The sequence below is a fragment of the Microtus pennsylvanicus genome, chromosome 1, assembly GCF_037038515.1.
Source record: "Microtus pennsylvanicus isolate mMicPen1 chromosome 1, mMicPen1.hap1, whole genome shotgun sequence".
NCBI classification, from domain to species: Eukaryota; Metazoa; Chordata; class Mammalia; order Rodentia; family Cricetidae; genus Microtus; species Microtus pennsylvanicus.
The window spans coordinates 149,331,246-149,356,863 of NC_134579.1; the positions used below are offsets into that span (position 1 = coordinate 149,331,246).

At 46.4% G+C, this 25,618-nt stretch overlaps 1 protein-coding gene and 1 long non-coding RNA gene across 3 annotated transcripts; both read right to left on the reverse strand.

Moving 5' to 3' along the window:
* Positions 1–584: 584 nt before the first annotated feature.
* On the reverse strand, positions 585–12,615 carry LOC142860746 (uncharacterized). Of its 2 annotated transcripts, XR_012912390.1 has the most exons (5): positions 12,393–12,596; positions 9,875–9,938; positions 8,571–8,697; positions 5,700–5,795; positions 585–4,175 (listed from the first exon to the last, which is right to left on the reverse strand). It is a non-coding gene; the product is annotated as an uncharacterized LOC142860746 (long non-coding RNA). The 2 variants fall into 2 exon arrangements; XR_012912391.1 differs by lacking the exon at positions 9,875–9,938 and having other exon boundaries at positions 12,393–12,615.
* Positions 12,616–14,098: 1,483 nt separating this feature from the next.
* Positions 14,099–21,179, reverse strand: Aurkc (aurora kinase C). Its single transcript, XM_075959066.1, has 7 exons — positions 20,934–21,179; positions 20,364–20,397; positions 19,955–20,146; positions 18,972–19,110; positions 15,854–16,002; positions 14,520–14,694; positions 14,099–14,369 (listed from the first exon to the last, which is right to left on the reverse strand). Exons 2-7 carry the CDS (start codon positions 20,384–20,386, stop codon positions 14,199–14,201), a joined length of 849 nt encoding a protein of 282 aa, XP_075815181.1. The 5' UTR covers positions 20,387–20,397; positions 20,934–21,179; the 3' UTR covers positions 14,099–14,198.
* Positions 21,180–25,618: the final 4,439 nt, after the last annotated feature.

Here is a 25,618-nt window from a genome sequence, read left to right on the forward strand (position 1 = left end):
AAATGAGGCTTACAGGTTAGAGGCATTTTTGGTTTTTTTGTTGTTGTTGTTTTTTGTTTTTTGAGACAGGGTTTCTCTGTGGCTTTGGAGCCTGTCCTGGAACTAGCTCTGTAGACCAGGCTGGTCTCGAACTCACAGAGATCCGCCTGCCTCTGCCTCCCGAGTGCTGGGATTAAAGGCGTGTGCCACCATCGCCCGGGCATTTTTGTTTTATAGATTGCTTAAGCACAGTGATTTAAACTTAAAACAGCACTTTAGTCCTCAGACACACTTGGCTCTTCTCAGTTCTCAACACTCTTATCTTAACATGTCACGGCAGCAGAAATGCCTCAGTCTTGACAGACTGAGGACAAAGTTCTGCGGTACATATCTTCCATCCCAGCAGCACTGTAAAGTCAGAAGCGGGCAGATCTCTCTGAGTGTGAGGCCTGGTGGACATAGTAAGTTCCAGGACAGTCAGGACTATGTAGAGAGACCCTGTCCCCTGTCTCAAAACAAATAAACAAATACATAAATATAACACTTTAACCAAATGCCAAATGTTTTCAAGCAAATGTTAAGATCTCACAATAATGTTACTTCAATTGTGTTTTAATTGACCGTTTGTGTATGAATATTGACCCAGTACTGTTTCAACAAGAACTTCCCAGAAAATCGAGAGTGAGAGTGACGAAATACTGGCCGGCCCTGAGGACCAGCTCCGATTTTCAGCTGTTAGGGGTCCACTCCCAAAGACAGAACTTGAGAGTCCTCCTGCGGAGACACGGTCATCCCTCAGTGTAAGTCTGGGGAGGGGATGCACGAGAGACAGAACTCTGCCGAGAGACCTCCCGTGGAGACGCGGTCATCCCTCTGTGTAAGTCTGGGGAGGGGAGGCACGAGAGACAGAACTCTGCCGAGAGTCCTCCCGCAGAGACGCGGTCATCCCTCTGTGTAAGTCTGAGGGGAGGCACGTGAGACAGAACTCGGCTGAGAGTCCTCCAGCAGAGACGCGGTCATCCCTCTGTGTAAGTCTGGGGAGGGGAGGCACGAGAGACAGAACTCTGCCGAGAGTCCTCCCGCGGAGACGCGGTCATCCCTCTGTGTAAGTCTGGGGAGGGGAGGCACGAGAGACAGAACTCTGCCGAGAGTCCTCCCGCGGAGACGCGGTCATCCCTCTGTGTAAGTCTGAGGAGGGGAGGCACGAAAGACAGAACTCTGCCGAGAGTCCTCCCGCGGAGACGCGGTCATCCCTCTGTGTAAGTCTGAGGAGGGGAGGCACGAATAGGCTGCTCTAGCTGCATGACTGACCTTGCTTTTCTCCTCATCAGGAATAAAGCTATGTTTAAATAGAGGTTCCCCTGTGGAAAAAGGATAGTAAGAAGATACATCAGGGCCAGGATTCCCAGAGCTTGAGAAGCTGTGGATCTCTGCTGAGTTCAAAGCTAGCAGGAATACACAATGAGACTTTGTCTCAAAAACAAAAATTAAAATAAAAAAAAAACCAAACTTTTAAACAATGCCGCAAAACTTAAATTTTTATATAACATGAAAAATTTGAAAAGTACCAGACATTTCATTCAATATAAAATATTCTATCTGGTGGCAGTACCAGCTTTAATCCCAGCACTCAAGAGGCAGAGGCAGGCAGATCTCTATGAGTTTGAGGTCAAGCTGATCTACTGACCAAGTTCCAGATGTCCAGGACTACACGGGGAAATCCCATCTCAAAAAGCCCCCCCCCCAAAAAAAGGTCAATAGTTCTGGACCTAGTAAACAAAATAAATATAAAGTTAGACATTCAAAAAATCTCCAAGACTGAATAATTCACTGGACAATGCTACAAAACATTACAAAAAGACATAGCACCAATTTTACAAACCATTTTCCAAATAAACAAGAGGAAGACATAATCCCCAAGTCATACTGAAAGACGGGTACGGCTCTGACACCAGACAATGTCAAACGAGACGATGATGACAGCATATGCATCACTCAGGAAGTTAGAAAAATTTCAATAAAATACTAGCAAGTATTAACAATACAAAATCTAACAAAAGTAAACTGTATGGCTATTCTCAGAATGCAAGTCTGGTTTAATATTTAAAGCTTAATGTGAAGCATCACATCAACAGACAACTCATCATCACATTGATTCACACATTTGATAAATTCCAACACCCAGTAACAAACACATCTCAGCAAAAGGAAATTTCCGACATTTGATTTAAGACACACACCTTACTTTACCATCACTTATGAGACACTGAGCACATCAGAACCAAGTACAGGTGCATTCTCACTGGTCTTAATGTCATACTGGAAGTGTTAGTGCAGTACAAAAAGAAATATAAGCTATACTGATGAAGCCAGGTGGTGGCGGCGAACACCTTTAACCGCAGCACTTGGGAAGCAGAGGCAGGCAAATTTCTGAGTTTGTGGTCAGCCTGGTCTATAGAGCAAGCTACACAGAGAAACTTTGTCTTAAAAAACAAAAAACAAAACAACAAAAAACCATTTAGATGAGAAAGAAGAAAAACTATTTGTTTGTAGACATTTATCTGTTTACTATTTTAAGGATTCTCAAAATTTCTTTACATGGTTAGAGATACTTCATCAAAGTTGTAGAAGAAAAAAAAAGACTTGTACACTATACCAAATGCGATGCAGAAATTCAAAATTTAAATATCATAATTATAATTCTAAAAAATAAAAGACACAAATATCCCTAAAAATGTTCAGAAGTGCGGGGCGGTGGTGATGCACGCCTTTAATCCCAGCACTCGGGGTTGGGGAGGGGGCAGAGGCAGGTGGATCTCTGTGAGTTCGAGGCCAGCATGGTCTAAAAGAGCTAGTTCCAGGACAGGAACCAAAAGCTACGAAGAAACCCTGTCTCGAAAAATCCAAAAAAAAAAAAAAATGTTCAGAAGTTATATGGTTTAAACTGTAAAACAGTAATGGAATAAGTGAAGAAATACTGAAATGAAAAGACAGACCACGTTGTTGAGTTGAAGATTTGAAACAAAGACATTACTGCTCAAAACAATGACCCACAGATTTAACCCAACTTCTATTAAATTTTGACAAGATATTTTGACAAGATCTCATTTTTTATAAAACCAGGAGGACATATACTGAAGCATATATAAAGACTTAAAAAAAAAGTGCTAAACCAATCTTAAATAATCACCTTAACCAATTTTGATACTTACTATATAGCTTTGGCAATTAAGTAGCCCAATAGTTGGGAATCAATAAAAATTCTGAGTCGTGTTTGGAATGACACAGAAAGTTTTGTGGTGCAATAAGTAGTGGCCATTTGTATGTATTTGCAACATGCCTGGCATGGCAAAAGCCCTGGGCTTAGTCCCAGAAGCATGCACACGCACACACACACACACACATCTACCTTCCCTTACATCCTTAAAGTATTTAATAACTTATGCTTCCATATTTCTCATATAACTAATAATCTACTGCAGAATTATGTGGAAAAAGCTTATAGATTTGTTTTCAATTTTTAAATACTGGACAGCAAGGAATATATATATTCTCTCTCTCTCTTTATATGTATGAATGTATACACAAACACAAGACATATAAAGGGTCGAGGTCCTTTACTCCTTTACTCCCTAACCCAAAGTTCTCTCCACCCATATTAAAAATTCACTAGCAAATGCCAAAGACTTAGCGGGGCAGCATGAAAACGGTGCTTAAAGTTTTCATTCCTATGTCACCTCCTCCTCACAAAAATTCCTGAGCTAACACCGCACTTCAAAGTAGGAGAAAGATACAGTTGAAGGTTTTCATGAGTGCAAAGTGCCCACTGGTGTCTCTCCCACATTCTCGGCTGGAAAACAATGCTCACTATCTATTGTTTTCATATGACAAGCAGCAATCTGTGACAAGTTTTCTCACAGGGAAGACACTTGTGGGGTTGCTCTTTGGTATGAATTAGCATGTGCTATGTAAGATGCTTCTGTCTGGAAAAGATTTTCCTCAGTGGTCGCATTAAAAAAGCCATTTCCCAATAGAAGTTCTTGGATGTTGACAGAAGTCCGCCCACTTGTGAAGGGCCTTTCCTCATCTGCTTCACCGGCAGGGTTTCTCTCGCTGTGCATCCTTCGATGGTGAGGGAGGGAGGAGCTGCGGCTGAAGGCCTTCCCACAGTCACTGCATTCACAGGGCTTCTCTCCCTATGAAAAAAACTATTCTGAGTGAAGTAACCCAGACCCATAAAGACAAACATCGTATGTACTCACTCCTAAGTGGCTATTAGAAATAAAGTACAGGATGGCCAGCGTACAATTCATAGCCCCAGAGAGGCTAGAGAACAAAGAGGACCCTAAGACAGATGCATGAATTCCCTGAGAAGGGAAAAAAAGAGATCTCCTGGGGAAACTGGGGGTGGGGTGGGAGGATGGGAACTTGAGGGAGTGGGTTGGGTGGGTTGGGAAAGTTGGGGGCTGGAGGGAGGTTGAAGGTGGGATGCAGAGGGAGAGTAAGGAAAGAGACATCTTGATAGGGGGCCTTTCAGGGTTAGGGAGAAACCTGGTGTCAAGGAAACTCCTAGGAATCCATAAGGATTCCAGTTAAGACTCCTAGCAATCGTGGAGAGGGTGCCCGGTCTGGCCATCTACTGTAACCAGACTGGTGACTACCCTAATTACCATCAGAGAGTCTTTACCCAGTAAAGATCCACAGCTAAGCACTGGGCGGAGCTCCGAGAGTCCTCCTGAAGAAAGGGAGGAGGGATTGAGCCAGGAGATCATGATGGAGGAACACACAGAAACAGCTGACCTGAGCGGGTGGGAAGTCACAGACTCTGGATCAACAGCTAGGGAATCTGTATGGGACTGACCTAGGCCTTCTGCATATGTGTGATGGTTGTGTAGTTTGGTCTATTTGCAAGGCTCCTGGCAGTGAGTTCAGAATCTGTCCCTGGCATTCAGCTGCCTTTTGGGAGCTGTTCCCCCATGCTGGATTACCTTGCCCAGGCTTGATGCAGGCAGAGGAACATGGTCCTACCTCAACTTGATGTGCCAGGCTTTGTTCAGGCCCATGGGAAGCCCGCCCCTTTCTGAATGGAGACAGAGGAGTGGATGCAGAAGGAGGGTAGGTGGGAGTAGAAGAGGAGGGAGGGGGAATTGTGGTCGGTATATAAAATTAATGAAAAAAGTTAATTAAATAAATACAATTTAAAAAATAAAAAACAAAACAACAACAAAAAACAGGGTTATAAACAGGCTCAATGATTCAAGAAACCTACCCACCATAGAATTTCAAAAAAGAACCAACCTTCATCACATACTCACAGGAAATCTGGCTTCTCTTTCATCCTATGGTTTATAAAAAACAAAATAACAACAAAAAGCAGTTTCTGGCCTTCTCCCCGCTTACTCTCCTGCACAAACCCTTCTCCTGTACCCCCAGATACTGAGTCACAGGGACTGGGGCACCAACCAGTATAAAAGGAAACAGAGGAAAGAGAGAGCCAACTCCCAGCTCGCACAAGGTGGCCTCTGACTCCCTTATGCACACTGTGGCATGTATGTGCACACACACACACACACACACACACACACACACACACACACACACAAAATCAAAAAGGAAGGAAAGAGAAAAAAGAAAGGAAGGGAGTGAGAGGAAGAGGAGGTAGAGGAGCAGAGAGAGAGAAGTCCCTAGGAGAGCCCACCAGTCCTGCCCACTTCCCTTACCTGCAAAGACGCTTGCAGAAAGGTCTTTCATCACCCGCCACAGCTCCTGCCTGTGCTCTAGCTGACACCTCAGCTCAGGTTTGGGAACAGGATACCCTTCAAGGAGAGAAATGCGAACACATGGATGGAGATATAGATAGGTAGATAGATAGATAGATAGATAGATAGATAGATAGATAGATAGATAGATAGATAGATAGATAGATAGACAGATAGTTTTTTTTTTTTTTTCCTGAAAAGAGATAAAGACCGTCACCTGGGATTTCGGGATCACAATTTGACTTTGGAATGAAGCTGCTCTCAGCAATATCAATAAAGTTAACATGTGACTTAGAAACTTACATTTAAAAGAGTATGTCAAAAACTGTAAAAGGTGTGCCTGGTGGGACAAGACTATAATCCAGCTACTAGAGAGGCTGAGGCAGGAAGGCAGCAAGGCCAAGCCTGCCTGACAACTGTGATGAGACCTTGCTTTAAAACAAAAAGGAGAGCTAGGGGCACAACTCAGTGGTAGAGAGCTTGCCTAGACTGTGCAGAGACAAGTACACCCCTTGCACTGAGAGAGAAAACCAAGTATTTTTATGCAGGTTAGTTTTTGCCAACTTGACACAAAACAAACCTAGACATATTTGGGAAGGGGAACCTCCGAAGAGAAAAATACCTCTAGCAGGTTGGCCTGTAGGCACGCCAGTGGGGTATTCTATACTAGTGAAGTTGTGGGCGGGTTCAGTCCACATGAGTGGTGCCACTCCCGGGTAGGTAGGTGTTGCTGGGTTCTCTACAGGGGAAGCAGCACTCCTCCACGGCTTGTACATCAGCTCCTGCCTCCAGGATCCGGCCCTGTTTGAGTCCCGTGCTGACAGTCTTGATGATGGGCTATTGTGTGGAAGTGAAAGACAAACAAACCCTTTCCTCCCCAACTTGCTTTTGGTCATGGTGTTTCATCGCAGCAACAGCTCTAACTACGACAACTGGCATTTGGGAGGATGAGTCAAATAGAAGGATTGCCACAAGTCTGAGGTCAAGATGGGTTACACATTAAGTTCTAAGCCAGCCTGGGCTATAAAGTGAGACCTTGTCTTTTAGAAAAACAAAACAAAACAAAAACAAAAACAAAAAACAGGTGTAGTGAGTGACACATTCCTTTAATTCCAGAATTCAGGAAGCAGAGACAAGTGGATCTGAGTTCAAGGCTTGCCTGGTCTAGTGACCCTGTCTCAAATCAAACAAAATCGCATCCCAAAATACATATAAATAGAGCAGCTGAAAGTGCTTGCCACCTAGCCTTAAGCTGACCTCCAGGATCCATGCGGTGGGGAGAAGTGAGTCCTACAAGTCGTCTTCTGAGTTCTATGTATCACAGCACAAGTGCGCAGACACACACACACGCAGACACAGTATAATCCTAGCACTTCAGAGATGGGGGCAGGATAATAAGGAACTCAATGTCATCCTCAGCTGTATAACGAGTTCAAGACCAGCTGGGCTACATGAGAACAGACCATTCTACAAAAGATAAAAGTCAAGTTCTATTTAGTTCAGTTTAGAGGCAAGCCTTTCCTGCATCCCTTTCTTTCCTTCCCTCTACTCCCCATCTTTCCCTCCCTTTACTAAGGTCTCACTATCTAAGCCTAGGGTGGCCTCAAACTCCTGATCCTCTTGACTTGGATTCCAGAGTGCTAAGATTATGGACGGGTGTGAACTACCACAGTCAATGAGTACCGGTTTTCTATAATCCACTGTAGCTAAGGCCAAGCCAGAACTACGCTGATAAGCATGTTAATCCCTGGAAAGAACAGTGGCTCCAGGAACTTTTGATTCTCTCCTTCCACATTTATGTGGGTCCTGGAGTTAGCACTTGGGATTCTGTTGTTGTTTATGTATATGGGTGTTTTTCCTGCATGTATGTATGTACCCCTTTTGTGTGCCTATTGCTCTCAAAGGCTAGAAGAGGGCCTCAGTCCCTGGAACTAGAGCCACAGATGGCTGTTGGCCTCCAGGCTGGTGTTACATTTTGAACCTGGGTCCTCTGGAAGAACAGCCAGTGCTTTTAACCACTAAGCCATCTCTCCAGCCTCCAGTTTAAGCAAATGCTAAGCTATTTGCCAACCCTAAGCCTCGTTTCTTGATGACCTATTTTCCACCCAGAAGCCTGGGACTGAGGTGGTTATAGCCTGATGACCTTGGCTCCCCCAGACTCCTATGTGTATCTCAGTCACCCTGGGGTGTTATCCTCTCCTGGACCCTTATCGTGAGCTATTTACCTTGAGCGCGCTTTCCCAGTTAATCTACAGAACTTATCCTTAGGAAAGAGGCCATATGTACTTTACAGAGTTTCAAAGCAGCCATGCATTAAGATTTATTATACATACAGAATTAAGTATCACCAGGAAACTTTTTTCTAAATTGTCTGTGCTTAAATATGTCTAAAATAAACTGCCTGGTGTCAAACTCTCTGTCTGAACCAACACCAGTTACTGGGTTGTGTTGGACCAGGCTTCCTTCTTGACTCATTAGGATCAGCTTTCTGCTGGCCGTGGTGTTTGCAGATACATACACATACAAATGACTAAGAATAATAAAAATAAACCCTGTAAGGATAAAGCACTAGCTAAAGCAGCTGGAAATTCTGCCTCTGGGTCCTACCAAACACCCTTTCCTCCCACTACCATCCTCTCTACATTACCCTTGGAGTCTAAAGTTTATTGCCCAAAGAGATACAGCACAGGAAGAGACGAGTCTAGAATATGTCTGAAGCAGCAGGAAGAAAAGGCAGGCTCAGAGGACCTCTTCACCATCAGGGCCTGGAGCCAGAGGGGAGAATGGAAGCAGCAGAGGACCTGCCCCCTGGGACAGGGAGGTAACACTTACCCAGAGAGACCAGAAGCCCACGGTTTTCCAGCATCACCTCCTGGTACAGTGTTCTCTAAGCTGGAGCCAGCTGCCCCCACTCTTCTTGAGTAAAAACTACAGCCACATCCTCAAAGGTGAAAGCCACCTGAAAAGTCACAGCACATTAGTGTTGGCCTCGGGCTGCTCGGCAGAATGCCATGTGCTTTGCTCAAAGGGTTCAGAGAGCGATCAAGGCCCAAACTACACACAAATCCTGTAGGCTATGCTGTATCCTGGGCTCCACCAGGAGAGATATGCTGTTGGGGCATATAATAGCTAGACTTGACAACTTGACACAATCAACAATCACCTGGAAAGAGTCTCCAGGAGGGACTGTCTAGATCAGGGTGGCCTGTGGGTGTGTCTATGGAAGAAGGTCTTGATTATGTTAAGGTAGGAAGACCTAACCTAAAGAAGACTGACACCGTTGCCAGGGGTTGTGCCCTAGACTGCACATAAAAGGAGAAAGTGGAGTCACTGAGTTGGCTCATCATGAAAAGGCACTTGGGGCCAAGCTTTACAACTTGATCTATCCCCTGGAACCTTACATAGCAAAAGGCAAGAACCCAGCTCCCCAAACCCTGATTTCCAAATGCAAACCTACAGATGCATAAATGAACAAATCTAACTTTCAAATAAATAAAAATAAGTGCTGGGTGTGATGGCTCACACCTAGCACTTTGAGAAGCAGAGACAGATGGGTCTCTGTGAGTTCCAGGTCCACCAGGGCTACTCGGTGAGACCCTGCCTCAAAGGCAACCGACCAGAGAAACGAGAGGAGCACAAGCATGCACGCAGCTATTGCTCTCGTTTTCTGACCGTGATGCTGTAACCAGTTCTCTCCAACGCCTGCTGCAGTGACTTCTCTATTCAGGACAGACCCGGAACTGTGAGCCAAATAAACCCTTCTTCCTTCAAATGCCTTTGTCAGGGCATCTTATCACAGCAAGAGAAAACAAAGCGAAGACGGCAGAATACATCAGTGCGAAGGAAGGGCAACAACTTCCATCGCCAGGCGCTCTTAGAAAGCAACAAACAACGAACACAAACTGTGGGCTGTGAGAGAGGTTCTGTCTGGGGTATCACAGGAATGACAAATAATGATAATGACAATGGAACCAATACCAATGATGTTAAGAACAGCACTTCTTGAGCTTCTCTGGTCCAGCCAGGTTCTTGCCCATGCTGAACGCTTCACAAGTCCTCAGTTCTGAAGTCAGACTCCTAAAGTTCCAATGCAAGCTCCTAAAACTACCGCTCAACAGCTGTGCAACATTAGGTACCTCACTTCATCTCTGAGCCTCCATCTCCAGATCAACACAGTAATTCTCACTTCAGCGACAACAGCTATGAGAAAAGAAAAAAAAATTGCAGAGAAACAGAAAAAGGTAAACATGGGTAAAAAAAAATAGCCATGAGACTGAGATGAGATTTTTGATGAAGCATACCATACTTGGGTTGGGCTGTGGTGGCTCACGCCTTTAATCCAAGCACTCGGGAGGAAGGTGGCAGAGTTCGAGGCCAGCCTGGTCTACAAAGCAAGTTCTAGGACACTCAGGATTAATTACACAGAGAAAGCCTGTCTCAAAACCAAACCAAAAGAATAGCACACTTAACTGTCTTTGTTTCTGTCTAAGTTTCACTTAGTGTCTTAACTTCAACAGCATCTGGTCACCTATATGTCATATATAGAAAGCCACTAATTCAAGTAGGGGTTTCACATCTTTGCTATTTGTTTTTGTTATGACAAGGCCATAAGCAGTTCAAGCTGGCCTCAAATTTGCTACATAGCCAGGGCTGACCTTGAACTCGAGATCCTCCTGCTCCTGCCTCTCCAGTGCTGGGGTTTACAGGAACAACTAAAGGAGTGCTCTCTGGGCACATGAGGTAGTTCAGAGTAGAAGTGCTTTTCCTCCAAGCCAGCAACCTGAGGTCGAGTCCCAATTCCTAAACAATTGTCCTTTGACCTCCACACTCAAGTCACTGCTTGCACATGAGTGGATATAATCCATGCACACTTGAACACTTATACACACACATTTTATAATATTTAAAAAGTGACATCATGAGCAGAAATTACAGGGAATGGTCTTGCAGGGATCTGAGGATTGTCCAAGGCAGAGTGAACTGCAACGGTAAAGGAGAGAGTAAAGGGGATTTTTGGTCAGGTGGGTACACCTGAATAGCAGTGAGCCAGAGAGAGAAAGGAAACAAGATAATAAGTTGTAGTAGAAGCTGCAGGCTGTGTTCCTACCGCCCCAGCTCCTGGTCGCCTGCTAGCTTATGCCCGAAATAACAACACACAAACTGTATTCACTTAAACACTGCTTGGCCCATTAGCTCTAGCCCTTACTGGCTAATTCTGATATCCCCATCAACCCATCTCTAATAAACTGTGTAGCACCGGTCTTACCGGAAAAGATTCAGCATGTCTGACCTGGCGGCTTGCTTCATCGTGTCTGCCTCTGAGAGGAGCTACATGGTTTCTGAGCTCACTTCCTCTTCGTCCCAGCATTCTGTTCTGTTTACTCCACCCACCTATGTTCTAGCCTATCAGGGCCAAGCAGTTTCTTTATTACTTAACCAATAAAACAACAGATAGAAAAATGACCCTCTTCCATCAATAAGTGGTCAACCAGAAAGAATAAGAGACTTGGTGGGCGGTGGCCTTTAATCTCAGCACTAGGGAGGCAGAGGTGGGTGGATCTCTGTGAGTTCAAGGCCAGCCTGGTCTACAGAGAGTTCCAGGATAGGTTCTAATGCTACAGAAAAACCCTGTTTCAAAAAAAGAATAAGAGACTAATAGACCATGTCTGATTGGATTATGAGTTGATGAAAGCCCTTAGCCTGTAGCTTCACTCGCCTTTCAATCCCTTAAATTACCTACCAGCGGCCTGACATTCTTGACATGAGGAAGCTGTAGGGGACAACTAGCTGAGAGGCATACTGGGAACTAAGGGCTCTGTGTCCTTTATTAGAGGCAGAAACAAGTAGGGACCAGTTATTAAACCAAATCCTAGACGTCTGCTGCCTATAGTTACACCAAGTTTTATCTTTAGACCTCTAGATTATCATGAGAAATAGTCATCTGCTTACTGTAGAAATGACTTACAGACTGTCTTCAAGGTGTTTTGTTACAGAAAAGGTGGCAGGTTGCTATGGATTATGCCTCGAGGTCCTACTTCTTTAGCTATGGTCTTCACTGTCAATATGTATAAATAAATGACCCTCTCAGGTACTAAGCAAATAATAAAGAAGAAAGAAAGAAAAGGAAAGGACATGTCCGCTCTTGGGTATGGTGGAGGAAAAAGTTTATTATAGATATGTGGCGGAGTATAGTCGGACACAGAGACATCTGGAAGAGTCCAGAGTAGACATGATCCTGAGCTATGTGAGGAGAGGGGAAAGGGAACCAGGGGCAGCAGTTAGGAGGCCCAAAAGAGGAGGGTTAACCAAAATGGTTGGATTTAATAGGGAAGGTTAGCTGGGAGAAGGGCAGCCCAGCCCCTGGGCTGGAGAAGTTTATGGAAGAGCGCAGGCTGTGCCCGCCAAGCGGACCCTGATACAGGTAGGAACTGAGGGATGCTGGGGGAACCTGGCGGCCAGGTCCGTTCTGATATGCTAAGTAGGCACCTCGCCGCGTGTCCCGAGTTTGGGACCTAACACTAAGACTCGAAATAAATTGAGTACCATCCAGAGCCACTCTTCCTAAACAAACACAACTGCAAAACAAAGAGAGAGGCTCTCACGACTGAGAGACTTTCCAAACCGTGGAGGCATCAAAAATCTCCGTCAACCCACCCGCCTGGAGTCCTTCAGCGCCGACGCCATCATGAGACCCCCGTGGGCTGCGAACCGGTGGTCTTGTCCCGGGCAGGCGACCTTGGCTGATGATAGCTGTGCCCAGGACCAGGACACGGAGGCCCGCTCACCGCGGTCTCCAGAATTTGCCTCTCAGAGGAGATGGCCTCGGGCAGTGTTAGGATTTCCACAGCAGGCATGGACTACAGGGTCGCGCCAGGATGACATCACGGAATCGGCAAGCTCCTTGACAGAGGGGTAGTGTCCTATAGTAGGCTTTTCATTTGCTGAGCCTCAAGACTCGTGTGCTGTGCCTTCTGGGTAATGTAGTTCTTTCTCTGCTGGAGCCCACCCCGAGAAAGGAGCCCTTGTCTTTTCCTAAAATAGACTACAGTCCTCGTTTAGTCATACCTATTGCTTTTTCTTTTCTTTTTTTTTTTACTTGAAATTGTTTTACTTTTTTTGTTTTTGAAACAGCTTTGCTAAGTTGGCCAGGTTGGCCTTGAACTCCCTTCCTCAGCAGCCCAGGCAGGCCTTGAAATTGTCCTGCCTCAGTCTCCTGAACACTTAAGATTGTAGGCATGCACAGAACCACCCAGTAACAGTGCACACCACTCGAGAGGATTCGAGCACTGGGTGAGAAAGCCATTCTTCCGATGTAAAATGTAGACTAGAGATGAGGGTGTGTCTGGATTCTTTTCCAAACATCTGGGTAAATAACGATGAGAAGCTGGGCTTTCTGCAGGAACCCAGACGTCTATACATGTATCACCACTCCTAATCCACCCCCTTTTCATTTATTACTTAATTTGTATGTGTGTGAGCATAGGTGTGCCTCCATACGTGAGTGGAAGCAGAAGGACTCAGTCTACCCCCAGAACCCTGGAACCAACTGAACACAGTGATATGCATTTGTGGTCTTAGTGCTGAGGAGCTGGAGATAGGAGGACCAGCATTTCATTGACCAGCCAATCTAGCCAAGTCGGTGAGCTTCATGTTGATAGAACTACCATCTCAAAAAAAATGAGATGGAAGCGTGGCATGGTGGCACCGAGGAGGAAGAGGCAGGCGGATCTCTAAGTCTGAGGCCAGCCTGGTCTACACAGGGAGTTCTAAGACAGCCAAGGCTGTTAACACAGAGAAGCTCTGTCTTGAAAAATCAAACTAAACAAAAAATGAGCTGGAGAGTGTTATGTTTTTCTGGTCCGACAAACCTCTCCACCAAGACAATAATCCAAATCAGACCAAATTAGAAGCCAGGTTTAATGGATGCCAGTGCTCCCAGGTGGCCCTGGGGGTGGGGGTGGGGGACATGAAAACCCAGGAAAGACGATGTTTGTTCTCTGGAGGGCGGTTTAAATAGCTTGTGGGAATGGTCTTGACCTTCTTTGGGGCGCGGTGACCATTTGGCAGGATTTCTCAGAGATGGAGTCTAGACTGTGGCAACTCCCAGGGGAAGGGGCTTGATATGGAACTTTCCACCCAACATTCCATAATGGATGCCAGGAGCTGGGGTGAAGCCCCCAGCCAAACATTCCAGACTCTTTGGATAAGGATGTTAGGAGCTGAGGTGATGCTTCCAACCAAACAGGGAGCAATAGAGGGAGATACCAGATATGGAACCCTGGACTTCACCCCCACCACACATGCAAGACAAAAGATTCTATCACATTGACATGCTAACTCACACAACCAAAAAGATTGATATTAATCAGTTTTAATTCACATCTTACAAGGGAAAACAAGCAAAACAGATTAAGTAACAAAGCCTGGAGAAAAACACAAACTAATAGAGACAGGCAGAGCTCAGGAAGCCGTCTGATTACAGGGAGGCAGCATCCTACGAGAGTGGTCCCGGACCCAGCGATGCTTCAGGATCTGGTCCAGGTTCAGTCGGTCCGAGGGATGGTACCTAAGAAGCTTGGAGATCAAGTCCTGTGCCCCCACAGGAACCGACCGAGGAAACTTCAAATCCACCTAATGAGCCAGGGAAGAAGAATGACGACCTAGTTATCTCTTTAGCTCATGTCCTCTGGGTTCTGTCAGAATCTCCTGTAAGCACTCCCACCCTCAGCAGGCAGTGCTGGCTCCCTGATGTGTGGGACTCGGCATGTGTGGCCAGCTCACCTTGAGGATGCGCTTGTATGTCTCGTTGTGAGTGCTGCTCTCAAAGGGAGGATTTCCCACCAGCAGCTCATAGCAGAGCACCCCAATACACCACAGATCCACCTTCTCATCATACGTTCTTCCCTCAATCATTTCCGGGGGCAGGTAGTCCAGAGTCCCGCACATCGTCTTTCTCCTAGAGCAGGACACAGAAGGGAGTGCTGAGCATGGGCGGAGTTGAGGGACATCTTCCCTGCTGAGCACACATGTGGATACACAGAGAATTCTTTAAGATTCAGGGAAGGTATAGGAGGCTCACATCTGTAATCCTGACACTTGAGAAGGTGGGAGGTAGAAAAGAATAGTGTGCGTTTGAGGCTAGAATGAGCTAGAGGCCAGGCAGGACTATAACATGAGAAACTGTCAATCATTCAGAGAAGGCTGGGCTGGAGAGATGACTCAGTGGCTAAGAGCACTGGCTGCTCTTCTTAAGGACCCTGTATGGACTTCCCAGTACCCACGTGGCAGCCATAACCATCTACAACTCCAGTTCCAGGGGATTTGATGCCCTCTTCGGCCTTCATGGGCACTGGGCACCAGGTATGACAAGTGTACAAGACACACGTGCAGGCAAAACACCCATACACATAAGATTAAAAATTCAAAACCAAAACCCAAAAACTCAAGAGAAAGCAACTACTGTAAAGGAAAATGCATTAATCCCATGCTTTAAAATTATTCAGTCAGGTGTAGTAAATCACACCTGAGACAGGAGGATTGCTCTAAGTTTGAGGCCAGCCTGGTCTACAGAGTAAAAAGGAAGAAGATTTGGAACATAATATAATGATGATATATCACGAGGATCCAAGCAAATGTAGCTACCAACACAGAAAAATTCATTCCTGGAATGCTTACTAATTTACACGGAATCTTTTGGCAAAGGCACATACTAATAAAGACCAGGAAAGAAAAGCTCTGGTTGGGCCTACACATACACACATACACACACACACACGCTCCGTGTCTTTATTGCTCTCCACTTTATTCCTTTAAGGCAAGGTGTCTCTCTGAACCTTACCCAGTCATTTCAGCCAGGCAGTCTGGCCAGCAAGCTTCCAGGAGCTGCCTATTTCCACCCCTCAGCTCTGTGCTTCCAAAGGAAATGCTCTTGCCCACTGACCCATCACTCAACCCAAATCTCTCACTCTGAAAACGCATTTTAGACGTATGCATTTAGAAAAAATGGTGCCCAAATACAAGCCTCAGTCTGTATCTGAGTCTTAACATGTGAGATGATTTCACCTAGAAAACTCCTCAATGGTATGAGGGTCTCACCCCCATCGCACTTGACCTACCTGAGAGAGGGGGTATGCACAGACCAACCAAAGTCTGCGATCTTCACCTCACCCCTGAGCCCAAGCAGGAGATTCTCTGGCTTGATGTCCCTATGAATCACCTTCTTCTCATGACAGTAGGTCAGGGCATCTGCCAATTCCTCTATTATCTGTGTGAACAAAAGCAATCTGGTAGGGGAAAGACTTGCACGGCCTCCTTGTGAGGTAGAATAGGCGTCATGAATTTTAAGACTGCAAAGCAATCTCATTTCCTCACTAATAATTCCAGTGTTTCTCTATGTGTACACACATGCATATGTGGAGCCTAGAGGACAGTCTTCAGCGTGGCTCCTTACTGTCCATCCACCTTGTCTGTTGTCTCACTGTACAGGCAGCCCAGATTAGCCTTAAACTCAAGAGCTCTGCAGGCCTTTGCTTTCTGAGTTTGGGATTAAAGGTACGCACCGCCATGCCCTCCTGGTTCCCCAATATCTTTAATAGAGCACCATGGTTATAGTTCTGAGTGGACACTAAAATGGGCAGGTCCTCCCTGTGGACTTGGCACAGTAAGTAGTCAGATATGGAACCTATGCCGAGCCAATCAGATAATTCCTCAAAGAATCCGTCTCAAGAAACATCCGTTTTGATGTCCAGTTGACCCAACTACTGCTGATGGGATAATGGCTGCTATGGCTTCCCTTTCAACACCCTATAAAATCTTAGATAACATTTTTGGGGGGGTTCACTATGTAACCCTACCGGCCTGGAATTTGACATGAACCAGGCTGATCCTTCCGCCTCAGCCTTCTAAGTGCTGGAATTATAGGCCTGCAAAACTACCCTTTCAATATATGCTTATGGTTTCATTTCCTGTATCACAGAGTTGGACCTTTTATACACTGTTCTCATGTTTATTACTATATTTTTGTTTTGTCCATGCACAGGTCCCAGGACTACCTTCTGGATTTGTTCTCCTTCTACCATGTGGTCCAGGAGGCCAAACTTACATGCTCAGCTTAGGCAGTAAGCATCTTTACCCACCGAGCCAGCTTTCGAGCCCACGTTATATCAGATGCTTGACATAAAGACTCCAGGTATGGTGCAGTAGTCAGCATTCGGGCATCAGAGTCAAGAGGATCTCTGAGGCCAGTCTGGACTGCACAGAGTGTTCCAGGTCACAGCTACTGTCCTAGTTAGGATTACTATTGCTGTGACGAAACACCACGACCAAAGAAAGAGCAAGCTGGGGAGGAAGGGAGTTGCCAGGCTTACACTTCAGCATTGCTGTTCATCACCTTAGGAAATAAGGACAGGCCTTATTTGCAGAGGCCATGGAGGGAGCTGCTTACTGTCCTGCTTCCCAGTCCACCTTCTTATAGAACCCAGGACCAGCGGCCCAGGGATGGCACCACCCACCATGTGCTGGGATCTCCCCCACTGAGCACTAAATGGAAAATGCCTTACAGCTGGATCTCACTGAAGCATTTCCTCAGCTGAGCTCCTTCCTCTGATGACTCTAGATTGTGTCAACGCACAAACACGTCACTATCAAGTCACAACCCTTCCTTTCTTATTCATCTCCAAGATCTTAAATAACTTTAAAAACACAGTCTTTACAAACTCAAACACATTTAAAACTTCAGCCCCTTTAAAATAGCCAATCTCTTTAATAAAAATACAAAGTGTTTTAAAATTCAGGTCTCTCAATTGTGGGCTATTTATCCTGTAAAATACTTTCTTACTTCAAGGTGGAAAAAAAAGTAGGGAACAGTCACAATCAAATCAAAGCATAACAAAATTCCAACCGTCCAATATCTGGGATCCACTCACGACCTTCTGGACTATTCTAGAGAGCTCGGGTCACTTCTCTGGCTCTGCCCTGCACACACAGCTTGTCTTCTAGGCACCAGCCAGCTTCCACTCCACTGCTGCTACTGTGGCCCTCCCCAACTGATCACTAAATGAGAAAATGCCTTACAGCCAGTCTCACTGAGGCATTTTCTCAGCTGAGCTCCTTCCTCTGATGACTCTAGCTTGTGTCAAGTTGGCACACAAAACCACCCAACACAGCTACATAGCTGAGACTCTGTTTTCAAGGAAAAAAAAATTCCCAAACTATGAACACTAATATTCTAGAACTACATTAGGAATCAAACCCAGGGCTGAGCTGGGCAGTGGTGGCACACACCTTTAATCCTAGCACTTGGAAGGCAGAGGCAAGCAGATCTCTGAGTCTGAGGCCAAGCTGGTTCCAGGACAGGTTCCAAAGCTAACAGAGAAACCCTGTGTCGAAAAACCAAAAAACAAACAAACAAACCAAAACCCACCGAACCCAGGGCTGTACACACACTAGACAAGTGGACGACCAAGTTACATCTCAGCACCCCAGAAAAAAATTCTAATAAAAACAGTCTAAAGCTGGGTGCCATGGCACATGCCTGTCATCCTAGCACTCAGAATGCTCCAAGTTCAGGCCAATTTGGGCTATATAGAAGTTGCAAGTCATTCTTGGCTACCTAGCACCCCGAGTCAGGTATAATGGCCTATGTCCATAATACCAGCACATGTGGGGCTCTCCCAAGAGACTCACAGATTTCAGATCAGCCTGAGCTAGCCTGGGCTACCTAGCAATGTTTCCAACTCAGAAAGAAAGTGGGGGGGGGAGGATGAAGGCCAGCAAGATATCTCAGTGGGTAGGGAAGCTTTGCTGCACAAGCCTGGTGACCTGAGTTTCCTATAAACTGGAGACCTGGCGACCCTGTAACCCATGTAAAGGTGGAAATAGAAAGTGGGATCCTCCCTCCATGACTTCCACATGAGCACTGTGGCATGTATGTTCCCCCTCCCACGCACACACAAATACACATAATAATAAATTAAGCTGGGTGGTGGTAGCACATGCCTTTAATCCCTGCACTAGGGCGGCAGAGACAGGAGGATCTATATGACTTCAAGGCCAACCTGGTCTACAGAGCAAATTCTAGGACAGGCTCCAAAGCTACACAGAGAAACCCTGTCTCAAAAAAAACCCCAAAATAATAATAATAATAAATTAAGAAAAAGTGGGAAGGGGATATTGGCAACCACAAAGAGTAACTCATCACACGCTCAACCCTTAGGGCCCCAGAGCTCCCCTCACCGTGGCTGTACGCTGCTCATCTAACACACGGTTTCTCTGAAGCTCCTTATAGAGTTCGCCCCGTGGAGCATATTCCAGAATTAAGTACACCCGGCGAGCATCGTGGAAGTAGTTGTACAGGCGTAGGACATTCGGGTGTCTGAGGAGGAATGAGGGAAGAGTCGGGGCAGGCCTGAAGGCACAGCAGGTGACGGCACTTGTTGCCAAGGCTGCCAGCCTGAGTTCTGTCCCCAGAACCAGTATGGCAGAAGGTGAGAATCAACTCCTGCAAGCTGTTCTCCACACTGCGACACACACGGCCCACATGCCGCCCCATCCCCTAATAAATTAAAACAGCAACTACTTCTTTTGGGGAATGGTGGCACATGTCTTTAATCCCACCGCTCAGGAGGCAGAGGCAGGCGGATCTCTGTGAGTTCAAGGCCAGCCTGGTCTACTGAGTGAGTTCCAAGACAGCCAGGGCAACACAGAAAAACCTGTCTCAAAAATCAAGACAAAACAAACAACAATTCAACTACTTGTGTCTATTGTGCAGCCCTGGCTGTCCTGGAACTCACTATGTAGGCCAGGCTGGCCTGAAACTCACTATGTAGACCAGGCTGGCCTGGAACTCACTATGTAGACCAGGCTGGCCTGGACTCACTATGTAGACCAGGCTGGCCTCAAACTCAGTGACCTGTTTCTGCCTGCCAAGTGCTGGGGATAAAGGAATGATTTTTTTAAAAAAAAATGTCACCTGAGGAGCAATACTGGAGGTTTGACATCTGACCTTCACAAAGGTACACACATAAGACTGGTGTGTCCGACACTGGGAGAGAATGTTACACGGTCTAACTGGAATGAACTACAGAGAAAAATCTTCAGGGTGAAAACGGAGAGCTTCTTTGGAACTCGTGGGGAAGGCCACGTTCAGAGATCAGGCCAGCAGGAGGAAAGCGGGAGCCTGAAACCCCACCTTGGCATCCCACACAGACCATGCTTACTGTAGGTGTGCCTGGATCTCCACCTCCCGTCGAAGCTGATGCTCCAATCCCTCCTTCTCTATCTGGGACTTGAAGAGGACCTTCAGGGCCACAATGAAATGGTTTTCCTTGAGTCGAGCCAGGTACACATTCCCAAATTTCCCCTTGCCCAGAGGACGCCCTATTTCAAAGTCATCGATGGTGAAAGGCCTCCTGAACAGAAGAGATGACCGCATTCAGAGACTAGTGGGTTAGGAACCCCCCAAAAACCCCCCTACCCCACCATTCGGTCTGATCACAGCCCCAGCACTGGGTGTTCAATGAGGAAACAGAGTCTTGGACTCATTGGCCACTGCTCCACTTGCCCAGCTTCTTCTTCACCCAAGTCCCATCTTCTTCCTTCTTCTAGAAACCATGGCAAGGCACTCACCTGGTTGAGGTGCTGGGTTCCATCTGGCCAGTCGCTAAGGGTAAGAGGGAGGAAAAGATGGGTGTGGCGATGCTTAACTGCAATCCCATCAGTGTGATGGGGAGGCAGGAGGGTCACAAGTTCAAAGTCATTCCCCACTACACAGCAACTTTGAGGCCCACTTAGACTACAAGAGACCCTGTCAGAGATTGGGCAAGGGAGGGGTTAAGAGTATAACAGAAGGGGAGGAGGGAGAGTGAGGGAAGCTGGAGAGGACGAGGAACGGAAAGAGGAAAAGGGAGGGAAAGGAAAAAGTAAAGGGCTGCAGGAGAATGGGGGGGGGGGGTGAGAAATGGGAGAAAGAACCGAGGAGGAACAGGAAAGGGAAGACTGACGTTTTCAGGGCCCAAGTCAGAAACCCTTAAGGGGGACCCCAGCCTTTTCTGCTCCTCCTCTCGCTAAGTGTCCTGTTTCTGTTTAAGACAAGGTTTCATAGGAGCCTCTATCTGCGTCTACCCTCCTGCCTCGCCTCGGCCTCCCCCGTGTCGGGATGACACCTTGAACTTTGGCCCCGGTTCCCATTCCTCTTACTTGTGGGCGTAGCTGCGCCCGAGGGCGGCCAGCGTCTCCCCTGAACTCTGGAGAAGAGGTGACGGCAAGCTGAAGTCCCGCAGGCTGCTTGGGTCCGGGAGCCCCAGAAAAGGGGTGGGCGGGTAACGCTCCGGCGGCGGCCTCTCCGACGGCCCAGAAGGCCCCAGCCCGCTAAAGGAACCGGGCTGCGCACTCACAGGCAAACCAGGACGGGCGGCGCTCAAGACATTCGGAGAAAGCGCCTTGGCCCGGGACTCGCCGACTCCGCTGGCTCCCCATTGGTTGAGCTTTCCGACGTCAACGGCGTACCCAATAGGATAGCGTGAGAAGCACGTTTCCGCCACGAGGGAGCTCGGCCAATAGGATGACGGGGGCGGGACCAGACGGGAAGGTGGGGTTAGCGAGATTTCAGAGGTTAGCACGACGAGCTGGGTGTGTGTCAGTGCGCGTACACATGAAAGCCAGTCAACGTCAGGAGCTTCGCTGTGTGTCAGTGCGCGTGCAAATGAATGTCAACTTCAGGGGCCTCGCTGTAAGAAATATTATGTGTCTTTCTATCAAGTACTATAAAACTTGTGTTTATTAGGATAGGGAATTAAAATATTTAAAAAAAAAGATCCCGTCCATGAAGGGCAGTGGTGTCTTACGCCTTTAATCCCAGCTCAGGGCAGGCGGAGACAGTTCGAAACCAGCCTGGTCTACAAAGCAATTTCCAGGACAGCGAGGGCTACACAGAGAAACCCTGTCTCGGAGAACAAAACAAACAAAAATCCTGTCCACCCTGTAAGACTGTTGGACACGTGTGTTCTGGTTTTAGTTTCGTTTTTGTTTTGTTCCCCTCCCATGCCCCCTGACAGGATCTCATTATGTAGTTTTGGATCTCTTGATAACTATTAGACCAGGCTGGCCTGGAATTCACACACAGATCCACCTACCTCTGCCTCAGAAGTGCTGCAATCAAACATGTGTGCTCTGCCCTGGGGCCTACCAAGTGTTCTAATCCTTCCTACCCAGTAAAACTTCACACAAAGTTTTCCTACCCAGTAAAAGTTCACACAAAGGCTCACTGCTTTCTTTTAGGAATTTGATGGTCTGAAGCAGTAACCCTTTCCCCTTCCTCTATTTCTTCTTTTCAGACTAGCCAATTTGAGTAAGATCGCAAAATCCAACCCAGTCAATGAGTGAGAATAAAGAATACACTTCTTGTCTCTATGTGTGTTCGATTTTCTGAACCCAACCAATAATCAAGAGTGTCAAGCCCGGTGGTGGTGGTGCCTGCCTTTAATCCCAACACTTGGGAGGCAGAGACAGGCGAATATCTATGAGTTCAGCCTTGTCTATAGAGTGAGTTCCAGCATGGGCTCCAAAGCTACAGGGAAACCCTATCTCGAAAAACAAAAACAAAACAAAGTGTTGGTCCAGGAATGGAGTCCTGTGAGAATTCTGAGTGCTTGTGAGAACCATCCAAGAAAATAAGAGTCTTGTGCCCTCAAAAATTATTCTTGAGCTGTTTTCATACCCCTCCCAGGTGTCGTGGTTAGGACTGAGCTTACTTCAAAAACACTTCAAATTGAATTCATTCAGACCAGAAACAAGACAAATTTTGTTTGCAGCAGATCAACTGAAAATGCAAGCTTGGTGGGGAGTGGGTGGTGCATACCTTTAATCCCAGCACTTGGGAGCCAGAGGTGAGTGGATCTCTTGAGTCCGGGGCCAGCTTGGTGGTCTACAGAGCAAGTTCCAGGACAGCCCGGGCTATGTAAAGAGATTCTGTCTCAAAAAAAGAATAAAGCAAGAGGATTTCTGATAGGCAGTGATAACTGCTGTGAAAAACAGGAGAAAACGTCTCCATAAAGAACTTATAACTGCCTGTTTTAAAGGAGAGGGGGAAGGGCTCTGGCTCTTGTGTGATGCTGGGAATTGAATACAGACTTGTGTTACACTCTACAGATGAGAAATCCCTGGCTCTCCATTTATTCTTAAATTTTTTTAATTAATTTTATGTATACGTGTTTTTTTCCTGCATACCACATGATTACACGGTGCCCTTGGGGACCATACGAGAGCATTGGATCCCATAGGACTAGAGTTACAGATATTGTGAGCTGCCACGTGAGTGCTGGGACTCGAACCTGGATCCTCTGGAAGGGCAGCCGTGTGTGTGTGTGTGTGTGTGTGTGTGTGTGTGTGTTGAACTGGGTGAACCAAAGCCTCATTCATGCTAGTCAAACATTCTCACTCACATCCCCAGTCCCTGTCCTCTTATCTTTAAGATAGATTGTCTTCCTTTTCCTTTGCATTTGTCCTTAGACACAGATTACCCACGCCAGTTACTTATGAGGCAGACTAGACTGAGAAGAAAATATAACCCAGGCCTCCTTTGTGGTGCAGATCTGCAGTTCCACCTACTGGAGAAGCTGAGGCAGGAGGATAAAAAGGTCAAGAGAGAGGACTCAGTTGACAAAAGTGCTTGCTGCCTGGTCACACATGCACACTGAAAAGTGATTTGTTTTGTGTTGGGACATTTTGTGGGAATGTGTTGTGCACCATATGCAAGCCTAGGGCCTGAGGAGGCCAGAACAGGTTACCAGATGCTCTGTTACAGACATTTATGAGCGGCCATTAGTGCTGATGATCACATCAGGAGCTCCTGAAAGAGGAGAGGGGTCAGCGCTCTTAACTACTGAATCATTTCTTCAGCCCCATGAAAGCAAGCAAGTTCAAGTCTAGCCGGGTAACTTAGTGAGACCCTGACTCTAAACAGTAACAAGGCCTGGGGTATAGTGCAGTGGTGCACTGTTTGCCTAGCATGTGCGAGAACCTGGGTTCAGGACCGGTGAGATGGCTCAGTGGGTAAAGATGCTTGCTGCCACTGCTGAGCATCTACGCTCAGCCCTCAGAATCCACATGAAGGGAAGAACTGACTCCACGACGTCGTCCTTTGCTGCGACAGGTGCCATGCGCACACGGACATAAACAAATGTATTTTAAAACATGTTATAAAGAACCTGGGCTCAATATCAGTATAAAAAGAAATCTTAAAAGACAAGGCTAGGGAGGAGGCTCAGAGGTTAAGGGTTCTGACTGCTCTTCCAGAGCACTGCGTTTGACTCCCATCAGACATGAAATGGCTCACTGTCTCTAGCTCCAGTCTCAGAGAGTCTGATACCCTCCTAAGGCTTCTCTAGGCCAGGAATGCATGTGGTTCACAGATATACATATAGGCAAAACACCCATACACACATAAATACAATTTTAAAAAAGGACGGAGTGAGGGAGAGTGGGAAGGGAATTAAGGGAACAAAAAGGAAGAAAACATCAAAAACTAAGGGGGCACAGAAAGAGAAAGAAGCCATCACTCCAGGGTCTCTTTGCATTTCTCACTGGCTGAGTCAACTGATAAAAGTCTAAATTGCTGTGAAGGGGTGGCAAGCTAGCTCAGAGGGTAAAGGCACTCATTACCAAACCTGAGAACGTGAGTTTGATCCTTGGAGAACACATAGTGGAAAGAGACCAGACTCCTAAAAATGGTCCTCTGCCCTCTACAGGAGCACTGTGGCATGTCCTCCTCCCAGACAATCAAGTATAATAAAGAATTGCTGTGGCATTGCCTGTATACAAAGATTAACCATGGCTTTAAGAGAGTTATCTGAAGAGCAATATATACATATATATATATCCACTTTTAATTTTTATTGCTTAGGGTTTTATTTTTTTTCTTTAGCTTTTCTTTGAAACGGGATCACTCTGTAGCCCAGGTTGGTCTGGAATTCACTATAAAGCCCAGGGCTTGTCATGTAGCCCCTGGATAACTAGGTAGTGCAAGCTGCCTCAAGCATTACACAATCCTCCTGCCTCTGCCTCGTGATTGCTAGGGTTGAAGGCACACTACATTTGGTGGCTTCCTCCTCTTCTTTTTCTATGGAGAGAGGGTCTTACCATGCACCCCAGCTGGCCTGGAACACATAGGTTCACCTGCCTGTTTCCTGAGTGCTGGGATTAAAGATGTGCATGGTTAGTGCCCACAGGGATTATTTGCAAATGGAGTTAGGGATGGCTGTTAGCCACCATGCAGATTCTGGGAACCAGACCCAAGTACTCTGCAAGCACAACAGCGCTCTTAACACGGAGCTAGCTCAGCTACAGGGCTATGTCTCAGACCTTGTCTCAGGAAAAAAAGATCGGAACTACAGAGCCACACTAGGGAGAGCTATTATCCTCTGCTTGATTTGGCTTGGAAAATACTCCTTATTCAAACTGCGTGGTGGTGGCGCACACCTGTAATCCCAGCACTCTACGGGCAGTGGTAGGCGGATCTCTGCGAGTTTCAGATTACTGGTTGATGAAGTGATGTTCCACAACAGCCAGGGCTACACTGAGAAACCCTGTCTTAAAAAAAAAAAAAAAACCACAGAGGCTGGGGAGATGGCTCCGAGGTTAAGAGCACTGACTGTTCTTCCAGAGGTCCTGAGTTCAATTCCCAGCAACCACATGGTGGCTCACAGCCATCTGTAATGAGATCTGGTGCCCTCTTCTGGCCAGCAGACATTCAGAACACTGTATACATAATAAATCTTTAAAAAAATATAAAAACTTTAAAAAAAATCTAAAATTGTCTGTGCACATATGATGCTGAACGTGTATAGGGGGACATGAGTCAAATAATCCCAAGGTGACTCCAGAAA